Genomic DNA, 15,575 nt, shown 5'->3' with positions numbered 1-15,575 from the left:
GATTTTGGGATGTTTCCGTAATATCACCAGAAAATAGTATTGCGCAGAAATAATTATTACGCTTTTTTTTTTAATTTAGTAAACTTTCTGCAATGGAATTCTAATCACTTTCATTGCTTCATCAAATATTTAATCATGTGATTTTCTTTCATTATTGAAACTAAGAGAGAAAGATTCTGTTTAATATCCAGTATTGAAACGTGAAATTACATTTACATTATCACAAAAGGCAATGTGTAATATGAAATAGATTATCTAAACATTTTTATTTTTATGGCATTATAATGTCATGGGATTCGATTCGTTATGAAAATTCATATACACAATAAACAAAACAGTAGAAATTATATTAAAATAATTTGGCTCTAAAATTTGTCAACATTTAATGTTTAAAAACAGCTTAGTGAGAAAACCATGAACATCAAATTTGCAAAAGAAATTTAATTGAAATTTAACAAAACCAATTCTTCCAGCAAACCAGCTGATGACCAAAGACGTTCAGCTTCTAATAAAAACCCCCCAAGAATTTCGTAGCCTGAATTAGGCTTTTTTTTTATTCCTATCTTCCTCCCTACAGTAAAAAACTGCAAAGATTGCATTTTATGTTATTCTATTTAGATCAATGAATAGCAAGCCTTATCAACTATTATTTTCTATCCTCTAACGACATCACACGGTCATTTATTTCACACCACGTCATTTATTCACGATCACACGGCCACTTTGATTCATTTATTTGTTCGGAAATTGATTTGGGTTTGACAGTAGGTATTTTGTGAGTCTTTGAGTAATGAAAATCCTATCAGACAACAAAAGATGGCGACACGCCCATCGATTTAAACCAAGTGTTCCTTCCGAAGTGAACAATGAATCCACTTCGGAAAAGCCTTACAGTCAATTCCTTGAATAGAGACGAAACTCTTCCAACAGCTGAACTGATTCACCTTATTGACTGCAATTAAAGTAATAGACATCCAAGTTGTGCGTAACTGATAAAGAAATAACTAATATACCTAAATCAATTGATCTATACAAAAACAAAAATGCTTGAATTATTTTGCATAAATTTTATTATTTGCGTTTTAATGCAAAAGGAATATTCTTCTCTTACTTATGCAATAGTTTGTGTTCAGTTTCATAATATAAAGGTAATTTTCGGGAATCCAAACTCCATGGGCTGCGATGGCCTGGTGATAAGGTCCCGACTTCGGAACCGGCGAGTTTCAAGTTCGAGACCCAAATCCAGCAAAGGACCGTCGTGTAAGCGGATCTGGTACACAGTAAATTCATCGGAGCCAAATGTTTTCCTGTTGTTGTGGTGTGGAAGTTTGGAGATAAAGGTACTAGTTTAAGTATCGTCATCATCGTCTGACCGGCGTTCAAAAGTACGAGGTCCGTCCCAACGTAACCCTAGTGTTCATTTAAAATGGGACGTTAATATAACAAAACGAAATACCATGATTTCGAAGTTTTTGATAATTTGAACATCCATTTTGCTTTTATGGAAACATTTCATTAAAAAAAAATGAAGAAAGCATAAGAATTATGAATCAAAAACAAATTTTATTTTTATTTTTAGCACAAAAGAAATATTTCAATTATTATTTAAGAATAAAACGCGATACTTTAATCAGTGGTAAAAAAAATTATTTGTCGAAGCAAAGTTATTTTTGTTCGCTACATAGAAGAAAAAAAATTAATCCTGCGACAAATGTCTTCCAAATTTAAGCAAATACCAACAATTTTGGTGAAATATTGTAAAATCCCCTCTTTTAATTAGTTGCTTCTTTAACTTATCGCGTTCTTATTACGTACGTGTTCTTAATTATACATGCGGGCATATGGATTGACAAATAACAGAAATGAAAGATGATCGAGCTAAAATAAGATTCCGTGCATATGAGAAATACAAGCAATATAATCATACGCCAAATTTTATCTATCCTGCTTATCCTTATGTAGATAGAGAGATAAACTTCGCTGTGGACTTGATCCAAAATTTTGGAAAACGTATCATGTGGGCTTAAATACTGCATTCTGCAATTGTGGCTTTTTTATACACAGACTAGCTTTTTTTAGCTATTGTAATCACATTGCGATACACGTAGTTCAAAAAATCGTCAATAGCAATGTGATTCAGTCAAGGAGTCTAAAATGGCTGGATCAAACAAGATTGGAACTCGAAATTTATTATCATTACAATATACTCTCGAATACTTTATAAATAAAGAAGTATAGACGGCGAAAATAAGACAATCAGTTACAGACAAATTCAAAATACTATAGATTGTTGTAAAAGTAAAGTATCGATTTTTTCAAGCCATATGAAGATCATTTAATCTTTGCTTCGGTCAGTACAGAGTCCTCCCGCTGGTGTGGTGTGGTGTGGAGAGGGAGGTGCCAGCTCAGGTGTCGTCCTCGTCATCTGACCGCGGTTCAAAATTACGATAGCCCTAGTGTTGCTTCAAACGGGACGTTAATATAACTAAACTAAACTAAACTCGGTCAGTGCAGAAACTATATCAACAAATATTATATTCTTTTTCTTTCATACTTTGTCTAATACAGTAGGAATACTGTTGAAAAAGAGACATTTTTACTTCCCTCGGGTAGCTAATTTTTGAGATCTTTGATCACGCAGTGGACAATTTTTTTCCTAGTCATATATGATTGGATTGATTTATTGTTATAGAGGAAAAACACAGCTAAATGAGAGGAAGGATTGAATTAAGATAGGTAGGGAGTAACACTTTTCTGTTTGGTTTCAATATATTCCATGTTAAGATGATTTGAAATTTCTCCTAAACCAATAATTTAAATGTTAGAAGGTTATAAATATCCCGGAGTAAATATTTCCATACTATTCGTTACAATGAATTGATTATAAAAAAAAATTAAAATTATAGGGATTCCTTTTTTCCGTCGATAATCCACCAGAAAACAACAGGCCAAATACGAAGTCAACGAAACCCGACACCATTATTTTCATATCAGTCGTTGTAAAATCCATTTATTTGATCTAGTTACTCCAAAATAATACCAAAAAGGCTTTTTACAGAAAAAAAAATTATGGCGTTCGATTTAAAGAAAACAAAAAGAAATTAATATAAAAGCATAATGCAAAGGATAAATAAAGATTTAATGGGATGTTAACATTATTATACCGTTCTAAAGATTTCTTTGTTTATTTAAGAAGAGGAGGAAAGAGAAAGTAGCAAATAGAATGATTTAAAGGGGTTGAAATTAAATGGCACTCGTGTGGGGGAGGGAGGGGAGAGTATTTTGATTTTTTTTCCTTTGTCTTTCAGGATTCATTTGCAAGATAGCAAACGTTAATGGTGCTCGAAGTATGATACGATTTTTTTTTTTTTTTTTTTTTTTTATGCTTCCCTTACCACATATGACTTTTAAAAGAATGATATAAGCACTCTAAAGTTTTACCTGTATGATATCCCCTTAGATTAAAGCTCGGGGCTTCTAAACCCCACTCTGTTCCACCAATAATTACTCCTTTGGGGAATATCCATATTCCGTATTGCGTAAGTAGTAATAGATTGCGTAAGATCTCTCATTAGCAAGAAACACAAAATGCATACAAAAATTCAATGCGAACACGTAAAAATATTTCTGAAAAATTAACTTTTAGATGGGATTGTAAAATTACACCCATTTTTATTGTAAATGTTATTTTAATACAATAATAAGGAACAAAATAAAAGTTATTTCGCCAGCTCATTTCAAATTTTGAATATTTTAATATTTAATATACATATTCTTTAATATAGGCATAAAGATTTCATTACTTTAAATCAGTAGTTTGCTAGAGTCCATGTCTTCTTAAATAAATAAGAATTTCGTTCCTTCGACTTTTTCATATGTTTTTAAATTAAGGCTAGTTTCGTCTAAATTATCTGAGTACAGTGAACAAAAACAATTATACATTTGGACTTCTAACCATCGATCGATTGGGTAAAAAATTTGATAGAAATTTACAATTTTAATGCCAAAATAGCATACAAAATTTCCTTAATTTGGCAGTTTCTGTTTTTGAGCCATCAAGTTAATATATCTTCAAATAAAGCGATGAATTTTGCTTAAAAGTTGGCACTTTTCTATGATTTTGTTGATAAAAACTATATGACAGAATTTCATTTATTTAACTTTTTGCATTTTTCATGCATCATAATCACATTCACATGATTATTTTAACAGATATATGTCTTATGGAGGAATTTCGGACAATTCTCAGAGAAAAAAGCAAATGCCGTACCAAGAAAATTAATGGCTTCTTTTAATTGCTTCTGCAGTTATGATTATCTGAAATATATGCAGTCTTTTTCTATGAATTTTGATAAGTATCCCATGGCATTGTGATGGTAACGTAATAAAGATCACATTTAAAAATAATGATCCACCTATAGCATATAACAGCCCTTCCCAGCAAAAAAAAAAAAAAAAAAAAAAAACTGCTGAACAACGTTATTTCGAATATTGGCTAGAACGAAGGTAATATCGATCCATAATCCCGAATCTCTAAGCGAAAAATATTTTTCTATATGTCCACACTATTTTCAATATTGTGATTGGTTTGTTGTATCGCTAAAATATCTTAATAATATCTATGAATATTTTGGGCTAATAAAAGCGATCGAAAGATTATTTTTTATCAATAATAAAATACTCAAGAATCATGCCTTTATGAAGCAAAATCGTTTTAAAAGGGAGAGCGGATTAATTAATTATTTTAACGTCCGATTTTGAAACAAAATGAAGTTTTCCTGTGAGACGATTTTTAGTTCCCAATTTTAAAAGATGATCAGATAACAACACACGAGTCATAACTTACACTCTAAAGTGCTTTGCATCAAAGGATCTCTTATCAATCACGAACTTAAAAAGCCCGAAATCACATATAGGGTGGGTATGCTTGCTGCAATAGAGTTTCGAACCTTAAATCCTCAATTCCGAAGGCGAGATCTTACCATTACACCACTACGGATTATTACTACCGCTTGCTGTGTCCGAATTTCGGATTTCGATCCTGTTTTAATTGTGCCTTCACGCGATTTCGACTAACACCATAGTCAAAATCTCAACAAGATGTGTAGTATCTTGTACAAATAAGTTGTTGTGGAACAGGTGTAAAATACCAAAATAATAAATAATGGATCTTTAACTTTTAAAAGAAAGAATAACCAACTTTCCCATTTGCGATAAAGCAAATATTAAATAATTTGTAGTTATTTTTGTAATTGTAACAATTTGTAGTTAATAATCATAATATAACAATTAATAATCTTGAATAATGAAAAATATAATTATATTCTGTTCCATATATTACATTAAGTTGTTCAGCAATAAAATTTTTAACAAAACATGAGTTTGACATGTTTGAGCTCAATGTTATTCCTCAAAAAGGAAGACTATAGAAAATAAATGCCATGTCTTTGTAATGAATAGGAAAAAAGTGATTATACCAAGTCCTCCCCCCCCCCTCCTTTCTGTAAGTTCTGGCCTAAGGAGATGTTGATCACTGCTATGTAGTAATTTTCCGAAACAATAAGACCTAGGGTATATCTGTGCGAGTTCACATTAATGTCAGTGCTATCAATATTTTAAAAAAAGCATGATTTGAAAATCAGTTATAAGAAATAAAACAAGATTTTAAAAATAAAACTTCTTTCTATTTCATTGAGACATTGTTTTTAATTGCAGCTCGGTTTAGCTCTAGAGCGTAACCATTTTGATTTAAAATTCAATTAATATTCAAATAATTTTATATCTCTTTAGCCAAAGTAAATTGCAAATTTTATTGTATTTCATTAAGCATTGATAAAATATTTTATTCAAAATCATAATAATCGTTTACTAATATTTGTTGTTATTAGTTGAAAAACTTATTTATCTGTAACTGTAACTAGTGTTAGTTTTTTTCTTCTGTTTTTGTTTCTGTAGTTTTGTTTATAAGTGATTATATCCTCTAATAGCCTTAGATTAATCTGATTATTAGTTTAGCAGATTGTGTCTTAAATAGAAAGCAAGGAGTAGAATAGAAAATCTCATTTATTACTTACCATTACAACTGTTCAAATTAAAAGTTCGATATGCGAATTGCTAGTGTGCTTGTTACCGGCGCCAACCGCGGTTTAGGTCTCGAGTTTGTTAAACAATTAATAAACCTTCCTTCCCCTCCAAATTACGTTTTTGCTACTTGCCGTGATCCTAGTAAAGCCGATGTAAGTGTAAATTAAATTTTCTTCTTCCGAATTATTTTTTCATGCTATGATTTTAATATTTACTTTTGCAATCTTCTAGCGATTTAATATGCGCTTACGAAATTGCAATTATGATCAGATTGCGAAAATTTAATTTATACTAATCACCAAATAAGCTTCATTTTTTTTATATTGTGTATGTAATTGGTGTTGTGGACGATAGTCAATGGGGCAGAAATATATTTTTAAGAAATTAATGCCCATGCATTTGTATAAAGGAAAATGTATAGAAAAAAAAAAGAATCCTGTAATAGGTTACTCGCTAAGTTGGAAAAAAATGCAGTGAAACCTATCAAAACTCACTTAACTAATATATATATATATATATATATATATATATATATATATATATATATATATATATATATATATATATATATATATATATATATATATATATATATATATCTATATTGAAATATTAAAACATTTGACTGCTGGTTGCCTTAAAAAAAGTTAATACCTTGGTGATATTTGCTGCTATGTGCATTTCTCCTGTATGACCAATATATTTGGTTATCATACCTCTGATTTATGACAATTGAGCTGGCTCTGTTACTGTTAAACAGACATCATAAGATCCTGCTTCTAAATTAATTAAAACATAAGTAATTTATAGCTCCATAGAAAATAATTTTAGGTACCACTAATAGGCAAATTTTATATAAAATGAATGCTATTTAATTTCATAATATTTATTTTGTAGTCTAAATACACTATGTCTTTCTTGGATGGGAGAATGTAAAAAGCTATAAGTAGCCATATCAATTAAGATTGGATCAATTTTATTTTTTTTAATTATTTATTTATTTTATTTTATTTACTTTTGCTCCATTACAAATCTTAGAATTTTTTATTTTTTTTCTGTGCTAAATTTTATTTTCTGCCTTTTGAATTCTTGTAAGTTTCATTGTTTGTTATATTTACATTTCTATTAACAAAAATCATTTGTTTTGCATAAATGTGATAGTTCATTAATTTCAATAAATATCAAAATTCTATTTTTCTGCTCGTGATTTTAGGACTGAATATTTACTTTAAATAATTTTCTTTTATACAGGACCTGCAGCAAATAGCTAAGTCTAATACAACAGTGAAAGTGCTCCAGATGGGTAAAATTTAATTACTAATTTGTGGTTGAATTATTTTAACTATTTTTAAAAATCATATTTATTCTATTAGATTTAGTTAATGTAGTTATTTTTTAATTCTCCTTTATTAAATAATATATATATGTATTTACTATATTTGATGTCTAATTAATTATGTTGACTCTGTGTAGTATCTACAATCTAAGATATTCTTTTAATTTAAAGATATCAAGGATGATAAAAGTTTTCCTGAAATTAGAAAACAGTTGGAACAAGAAATAGGTGCTGTTGGCTTAAATTTGCTTATAAATAATGCTGGTATAGCAATTCGTGCAAACTTAGATAATGTAACAAAAGAAGCTATGATGGAAAATTTTGAAGTGAATACTGTTAGCCCGCTTCTTTTAAGCAAAGTAAGTTTTTTATTTTTAAATTTTTAAGTATCCACTTATTTTATATCTATAGATTTTTATGTAACAATAAATAGTTTTATTATATAATTTTTTTTTTTTTTTTTTTTTTTTTTTCAATTTTGCATATGAATTAGTCCAAAAATTAAATAAGAGTAAGTTCCGATTACTTTATAAATTTCAGATGCCATTTCATTCGGAAGTTCTCATTTGTCCCAGAGTTTGAATGTTGGCAATATTCAATAAGTGTCGATATCCAATGATAATATTTCTTGATGGGGATATTACTCAGATGTGATTTATTTTATTTTAAAGCCTTACTGATGGAAAACATTAAATTTTGTCAATTCAAATTGAAATGAATGTAAATTAATTTCAATGATTGAAAGCAAAAGAGGTTTCCTAAATTGTACTTCTGTACGAATTACCATACTACTTTCTTTTGAAGTGGAAAAGGAGGAAAACAGCCTTTTATCACCTCCACTTCTACCACTCTTCCCTGCAAAAAATAAAGTCGTATATTTTCATATTAAATATCGCATTTTAATTTACAGAAGTTGTTCAATGATTGTTCAAGTTTAGAAAAAAAGTATTTTTAGGATTTTGAATAAATTTAGATTTTTTAAGAAATAATAAAATGGAAGTAAATCCCTCTCCCCAAATTTCCAATTTTGTGCATGTAAGGGAAACTAGTCATCAAATTAAATGAATGTATTTTCAGTAAAATTAACAATAAGAATTTCATCTATATTTAACTGTATTAAAGCTTTCATTTCTGAAATAGTTGCAAATACAAAAAGAGGGTAAAAAAGCATAATGCTTTTTACAAAATTTTAAAGATTTTTTTTATTGGAATTTTTTCTTTGGGAATCCTCAAATATATACTCAAATGAATTTAACTCAAAAATTAATATATAAAGATTTGATAATATGAAATTTACTAGTACTTCTTCCAAGAAGTGTCCTCAAATGCTTTTGATTAAGGGATTTTTTTTTTTCTATTATTTGATAACTCTTCTTACTGCTTGAATACATAGTGATACAATGATTTAACATGTGACAAATGATATTAAAAAAACATAAATATTTTTTTGAAAAATTATTTATCTGAAAATTCATATTTTTATGCAATATTGTGAAAACTCAAACCAATTTTTTTGTTTATACTGTTTACTTAATTCCACTATAAACATATTTTTGTATTAATTCAAAGGCATGTCTTTTATATTTATTTATATAGTATCCCATAAATATATTTATCTAAATGATAACTTATTAAATTTGTATATGAACATTAAATTTTTTTTAAATAAAAAAAAGTAGATGCCTATTTATTTAGTTCTTTAGATGAAAAATAATGATTTAACATAAACTGTTTTCCAAATAAAGTCCCCTTCCTTTGTAAACTTTCCAGATGTAAAATCTTTATATATATATATATACTTAATTGAATTTTTTTTCTCTCATTTTCCTTTTAAAATGATTAACATTTGTCCTGTTTCTTGTCTTAAAATCAGAATAACTCATTGTATTTTCAGGAACTGTTGCCCCTCTTGAAAACTGCTGCTTCAAAAGCTGATGATAACAGTTTGTCATGTTCTCGTGCTGCTATTGTCAACATAACATCAAAAATGGGTTCAATTGATGATAACACAAGTGGTGGTAGCTACTCCTATCGAACAAGCAAGGTATACTATATATAAATTTATATGACTTATTTAAAATTTATGTGCTTGCGTATTTATTTATATCTTTAGTATAGTATTGTGTTATTTGAAATAGCTTGAAATTTTGTCAAATTTGTGTTAGTAAATTGATATAATAGCTACACAAAAATCTGATATGTATTCTTGAAATTTTTATACTTTCTAAATGTTTGATTTCTTCATAACTACCCACATGGCTAATTAACCTTATCTAGTCCTCAAATTCTATTCCATAGCATCGTATTTGTCTATTTTGGAAATATTCTCAGTAAAGAAAAAAATTATGTCTGTAAAATTGTTCAAAAAGCATGTTTTATCTAATTTGAATTCCCATATTGGTCTATTTGATTGATGATTTCACAGTCTAGAATTGCTAAATTCTAGCTGTAGAAGCAATATACATTAATGACTGGGGTTCTTTAATTGGAAAATAAAGAGCCCCAGTCCTATAAATTATGTGCATATGCTTATGTTTTATGATTTAATGGTTTATAAAGATTATACATATGTCTTTTTATGCTGTTATTTTAATACACTGTTGATTGTTTATTGAAATTGACTCACTTGTGAATTTTTTTCTGTATTCTTCATTAAAGTTTTAAATTTTGATTTTGTCCCCAAAGAAAATCACTAATTCAGAGAGGTTTTCTGTTTTATGATATAAAAAAAAACTGAAATAAGAGTGCAATTTTGTTTCTAAAACTCTTCTTATTTTTAAAATTGTTGGATTTTCCTTTATATTCAGATTGATTTTAATAGTATAGAGTGCTGAAATGAGAACACTTTCTGCAAGAGCAATTTGAAGCAGCAGGCAAAAATATTGAGAATGGGGAAGATTATAACACAAACTGCCAAGTGAAGGAGGGAAGCATTGCTAATTCAATTGATTGCATTGTGTCAATTAATTAAAGTTAGCAATGTTTTTTTTTTTTTTTTTTTTTTTTTTTCCTTTTGTATGTTTTTAAGTTCTGTTCTCCAATCCTTTAAATCAGAGAGGTGAAGGAAAAAAATATCCTGAAGAGAAATTACAAAATAGAAATGCACATTGCAATTGATATAAGGGAGATACAGATAATTAATGAAGTATGCAGATTCAAAATTATTGGTAACATCATAGAGGAAGATGACATAACGAAATTAATTTCCTGAAATAAGGAGTGAAGATATTGAGAGTTTATGATGTATGTAGCAGAAGTACATGTTTAAATTCCTCAAGGGAACGATTCTCCTCTAATCTCAAGAACAAGTAAACTTAATTGAGCTTGCCATGATGCTGGAGTTGCTAATATTTTCAATTCACTGTATTAGTAGTGCTTTACCTTGAGAGATCTAACACATACAAAATGTCTAAAATGCTTTTATGTAAACACTTTTTAAATATGATTTATGTTGTATTTCCCAGCAATAAAATAAAATAATACATGTTTGGAAAAAAAACAATTTGATAGTAAATGTTTTTAAATTTGCTGATAAATTCATTTACGCATTGTATATTGGTAAACTGAATAAATGTAAAGTAAATTTATTTTTCTATGAGGATCACTATTTTGCAGTTAGAAATCGCAATCAGTTTTTAAAATATAAAATGAATGTGAATCATTTTTTGAATAAATTGTGTATAGATTTACTTTGCAAGAAATGTTATATTTATATCAATAAATCTGTTTACACGACAAACTCTAACAATTGACTAACTCTGTCCTTTGTCTCAGATTTAAACCACTTTGATAAATGTGGTGAATATGGATACACTGTATATGCTGATTAGGATGTTTACACTAAAAAATATTTCACATTTTCCAACCACTCAATCTATTTTGCTATCAAAAAATATGTTCAAGTCAGCTTCACTTTTATAGTTGTTGATCATGAGAATAACATCTTGTATTATAGGCAAGAGAACACATTATTGAAAGATTTTTTCTTATGAGCACAAAGAAATTAGTTACAACTTCTATGGGAAATGAAATAAGAAATTAAAATATCTCTTGCAATCTTTTTTTTTTTTTTTTTTTTTTTGTACATTTTGTTGCAAGTTTTTTAATGCAGTTTTGATTTATGTCCAAAATTATCCTCATGTTTCTAACCATGTCTTTGGTTTGGCACATCAGCTTTGTAAATTGTTAATAAAAAAAGGCTTTTATTCCTATTATCATTCAGAATTTGGCTAATTATGGCATGATGCACCTTCTCTTAAAACATTTGCCTTTGATCTTTACCAAGAATATAAGCATAATATCTATCAAATATGAAAATTTTAGCATTTACTCTTGATTATTTGAAATTTATTGACTCATATCAATTCCTTGATGCATTGGTTCATTTTTTGCATGTGGACATGCATTATCTGTTTAAACATAATGATGCCTTCCATTATTTCTTTTTATTTAATTTATCAACTACAATTTTTCTTTCGAAAGAATAATTTTTTAATGTGCTTACTCAGTTTAATTTCAACAGTGATACTATTTGTATGCAGTCACTTTGGTTATACAAATTAAAAGAGCATTTGAGAACTTTACCAGTACACAGATGCTCTCCTGCTAGCAGAAGTGCTCAGTATTTATAGAAAGCTTGAAAAATTGTGAACCTAATTATATTTATTTTATATCATTAAGTGAACTCGCATGTGATACAAGGCTAAAATACTATAAAAATATATATTATTTTGTTTTTTAGCATTAGGAATTAATTATTTTTCAAAGTATTATGAAAAAAATTATTCGCTTAGTGAGAAAGAGTTTAGTGGAAACAAATAATCCTTAATAGTGGAATGTTATAATAGCTCTATTATTGCACTATATTTTTGCTCTTGTGTGCAATGTATATACCTTTACCACATGATCATTTTCCTTGGATGACCCCCTATGAGATAAAAGCACCTGATATTCTTGGTTCACCTGATTCATCTCAGGGAGTTTTAACTCTTTATGCCCTCCATGATGAGCAAGCTAGACTTACCCATGACTCCAGAGTGTTTAAGTAACTTACAACGTGCTGTTGCCTAATACCTGATATCTGCAATCGATTCTAGTTAAAACATTTTACTGGCAATATATATGATGATATGTAATGACATTGTAATTCTGATTTCAATTTAATTAATTTCCAAGATTTTATCTTAGTTTAGCCCATAGTAACTTCATTCTAAAAATATTCTCTTATTTTGTAATCCAATTCCACTTTTGGTTTAATTAATTCCTCTATAAAACTAATGCGCCATCAATACTGCATATTAAATGAAAGTGATACTTTATTTACCCTTATCAGAGATCAAAACATTCCATTGGCGCATGGCCAGAAATCCTATGTTATATAAGGCTAGTGATCATTTATTTCGGCCCTTTTTGCCTTCTTTCTTACTTCTGCTTTTGTGCTGCACTGCATCTCCTTGTAAATAGATTGCTTTCCCGAGATGGATATTAAAGAGAATTAAAAATATAACATGTGTCTTCAATGTCGTCAAGCCTGTGCTCTGCTTCTACCAGTTTAATATTAAATAAATATATATATATTGTACATTGTTTTTTGCTGATTGATAAGATTTTGATTTTTTCTTACTAGTTATTTTATGTCTTTTTACATATTTAAAAGATTTTAATGATCTCTAGGCTTTAAGTTAAGTCTTCAGATTCATTATAGTTTGTAATAAGATGTTAAATTAAATTCATTATATTTTCATAACTATTTTAACTTTTTGGTCTTAAAAAAATCATTTATGACCTAAACTCATTATAATGTCAAAATTATTATTAAGAGCAAAATACAAATAATCATTCTGGCATCTATATAAGGAATATGGAAATAATAATAATCGTATAAATCTTTGTTCCCAGTCTTATAGAAAAGTTAAATATGTGCAAAGTTTCAGCATATATTCATATTCATAAAAGATTTTATCATGATGAAATGTTCTTTGACATCTCAAAAGCTGGATAAATGAAATAATGACTGCAGTCATAGCTCTAATGTTTTTATCAAAATTTTGGATCATATCTCTCAAAGGAATGACCATATCAACAGTATGTGCATGCGAATGCCCAAAAATTCAGCAACTTGTTATATGATCTTATTGCCAAAATTGTAAATTTACATTACATTTTGGATTCAAATAATCTAAGAATAGATATAAAAAATGTATACACCCATCTCATTTTATTGCAAAATATTGGTCAATACACAAGAAAGTCAAAAGGTCGATATTCCTGTTGAATTTTTTTTTTTCTTGTTATAATTATTTGTCTCTCATTTTAATTAATAACCATCTTTAATCTTAAAATTAATGCAATTTCTTTTCCCCTCATCAGGCTGCTCTAAATATGGTTACAAAATCTTTGTCTGTTGATCTGAAGCCTCATGGAATTTTATGCTTTCTTCTGCATCCTGGTTGGGTGCAAACTGATATGGGAGGTAAAAATGGTTTGATTACCCCACCTACAAGTGTCAGTGGGATGCTGAATACTATTCTGCAGGCAAATGAGAAGCACTGTGGCCTTATGTTTAATTATGATGGAAAAGTTATTCCATGGTGATTTATTTTTATAAAGCTGTGAAAAATCATATCTTTTTTAAGAAATTATTCTTCTATATATTCTGCTTTTTTTTAAATTTCCTATTGTAATATTATAATTGTCTGATTTTACCACAATGAATGATTATTTTACTTTAGATAATAGGTGTTAGAATTTTATATTTTTGTTATATTTTTTATTAAAGCTTGTTCAGAGTTTCCTGAACCAAATGGAATTTACAATTCTTATTTTGTTATTATTATTATTAAAATTGTTGACTTTAAATTAAAAAAGGTGAAAAATGCAGTATCTTGTTTTTATTTCAATAAATTTTCATTTTCTGAAAAATATTCATTGAATTATAAAGCATTTTCATTGAATTATAAAGCATTTACAAAAACTTTATTCCAGTAAATTGAATAAAAGCTATTACTTTTTATCATTTTTGTAAAATATCCAAAAATACATCATAAATGTAATAACAAGATATGTTTAAAAAGAACAAATTTCTCATGTTGAATGTAATTCAACATTCAACACCAAGAAAACTTTAGCAATTTAGATAAAATTAAATCCCTTGGCAATATCAGATTCTTTCGTGGTTTGTTGTAAAATAGGAAAGTTACTCTTTTAACACCTCAGAGGAGCACCACACCAGAACAGAAACAAGAGTGTCTTTAGGGTTCATATAAAAGTCAAGCTTTGTGGAATTTGAAAATTTGTGGTTGGAAAAAAATCCTCCAACATGATTAGTCATCTAATATTAACCTCCAAGCATTTGCTAATGACTGTAATATTTCCAGTATTAGATTAGAGCTTTCAACTGCAATGCAGGATTTATTAACATATTATTTAAACATGGTTGAACTACCATAAACTCTTAATTCTCATAGAAAATTCTTTTTTATATTCCCTTGAAAAAACAACATAGAAGTCTTAGAATTAATCAGGAAACAAATCTACAAAATGAGCAAAATCCTTTAAATATCTTTGGTTATATTTAGATGAGAAACTTAGCTGGACAGACCATATTAAAGACAGGCAGATAATGTCCACAAACTTCAAAATTTTTGTAAAATCTTTGGAAACAATTGGAACATCAACAAAAGAAGATATAAAGTCGTTAATTGAATGTATACTTGCCCATGCAGCAGTAGTGTAAACATCACCATCTTTAAAAATGCCTAAAAAAATTGTCTTGAATACAGAAACTATTAGTCTCCACTACAGGTATCTTTTGAATTGCATCTGCAACTCCAGTATGAAGGTCACCTAATAGTCTTATATAGGCTCTAAGAAATTTCATTCCTGCCATTGTAATCATAATTAAATCAAATGATTTAGAGAAAAATTGCTGTTCGAAATTTCTCTACCAAACCAAATTTTGGTCAAATATTCATTCATCCATTTTTTATCTTAAAATATACAGGAATGATCCATGGAGTTTAGTATGGGAGCAATATTCTGTATTTTGTAGAATAGCACATTGGTACACCAATGTGCTATCTCCAAAGCATTTAGCAAAGCAGGCCAAGCAATGCACTTAATACAAAGCAGAACTTGCAGCTTTGCTAGAAGCAGT

The 15,575-nt window shown here is 28.4% G+C and overlaps 1 protein-coding gene across 1 annotated transcript; it reads left to right on the top strand.

Annotated features, from left to right (window-relative positions):
• The first annotated feature begins 5,932 nt into the window (after positions 1–5,932).
• Positions 5,933–14,299, top strand: LOC129966096 (C-factor-like). Its single transcript, XM_056080473.1, has 5 exons — positions 5,933–6,236; positions 7,336–7,387; positions 7,592–7,779; positions 9,315–9,464; positions 13,790–14,299. The coding sequence occupies exons 1-5, from the start codon at positions 6,105–6,107 to the stop codon at positions 14,012–14,014; spliced, it is 747 nt and encodes a 248-aa protein (XP_055936448.1). The 5' UTR covers positions 5,933–6,104; the 3' UTR covers positions 14,015–14,299.
• Positions 14,300–15,575: the final 1,276 nt, after the last annotated feature.

Source organism: Argiope bruennichi, chromosome 4, assembly GCF_947563725.1.
Source record: "Argiope bruennichi chromosome 4, qqArgBrue1.1, whole genome shotgun sequence".
Lineage (NCBI taxonomy): Eukaryota > Metazoa > Arthropoda > Arachnida > Araneae > Araneidae > Argiope > Argiope bruennichi.
This window is presented reverse-complemented; position numbering and strand designations above follow the sequence as displayed.

Coding starts and splice junctions, on each gene's coding strand:
- LOC129966096 (XM_056080473.1), top strand. CDS start 6,105: ATGCGAATTGCTAGTGTGCTTGTTACCGGCGCCAACCGCGGTTTAGGT. Junction 6,237..7,335: donor GTGATCCTAGTAAAGCCGAT/GTAAGTGTAAAT, acceptor TCTTTTATACAG/GACCTGCAGCAAATAGCTAA. Junction 7,780..9,314: donor GCCCGCTTCTTTTAAGCAAA/GTAAGTTTTTTA, acceptor TTGTATTTTCAG/GAACTGTTGCCCCTCTTGAA.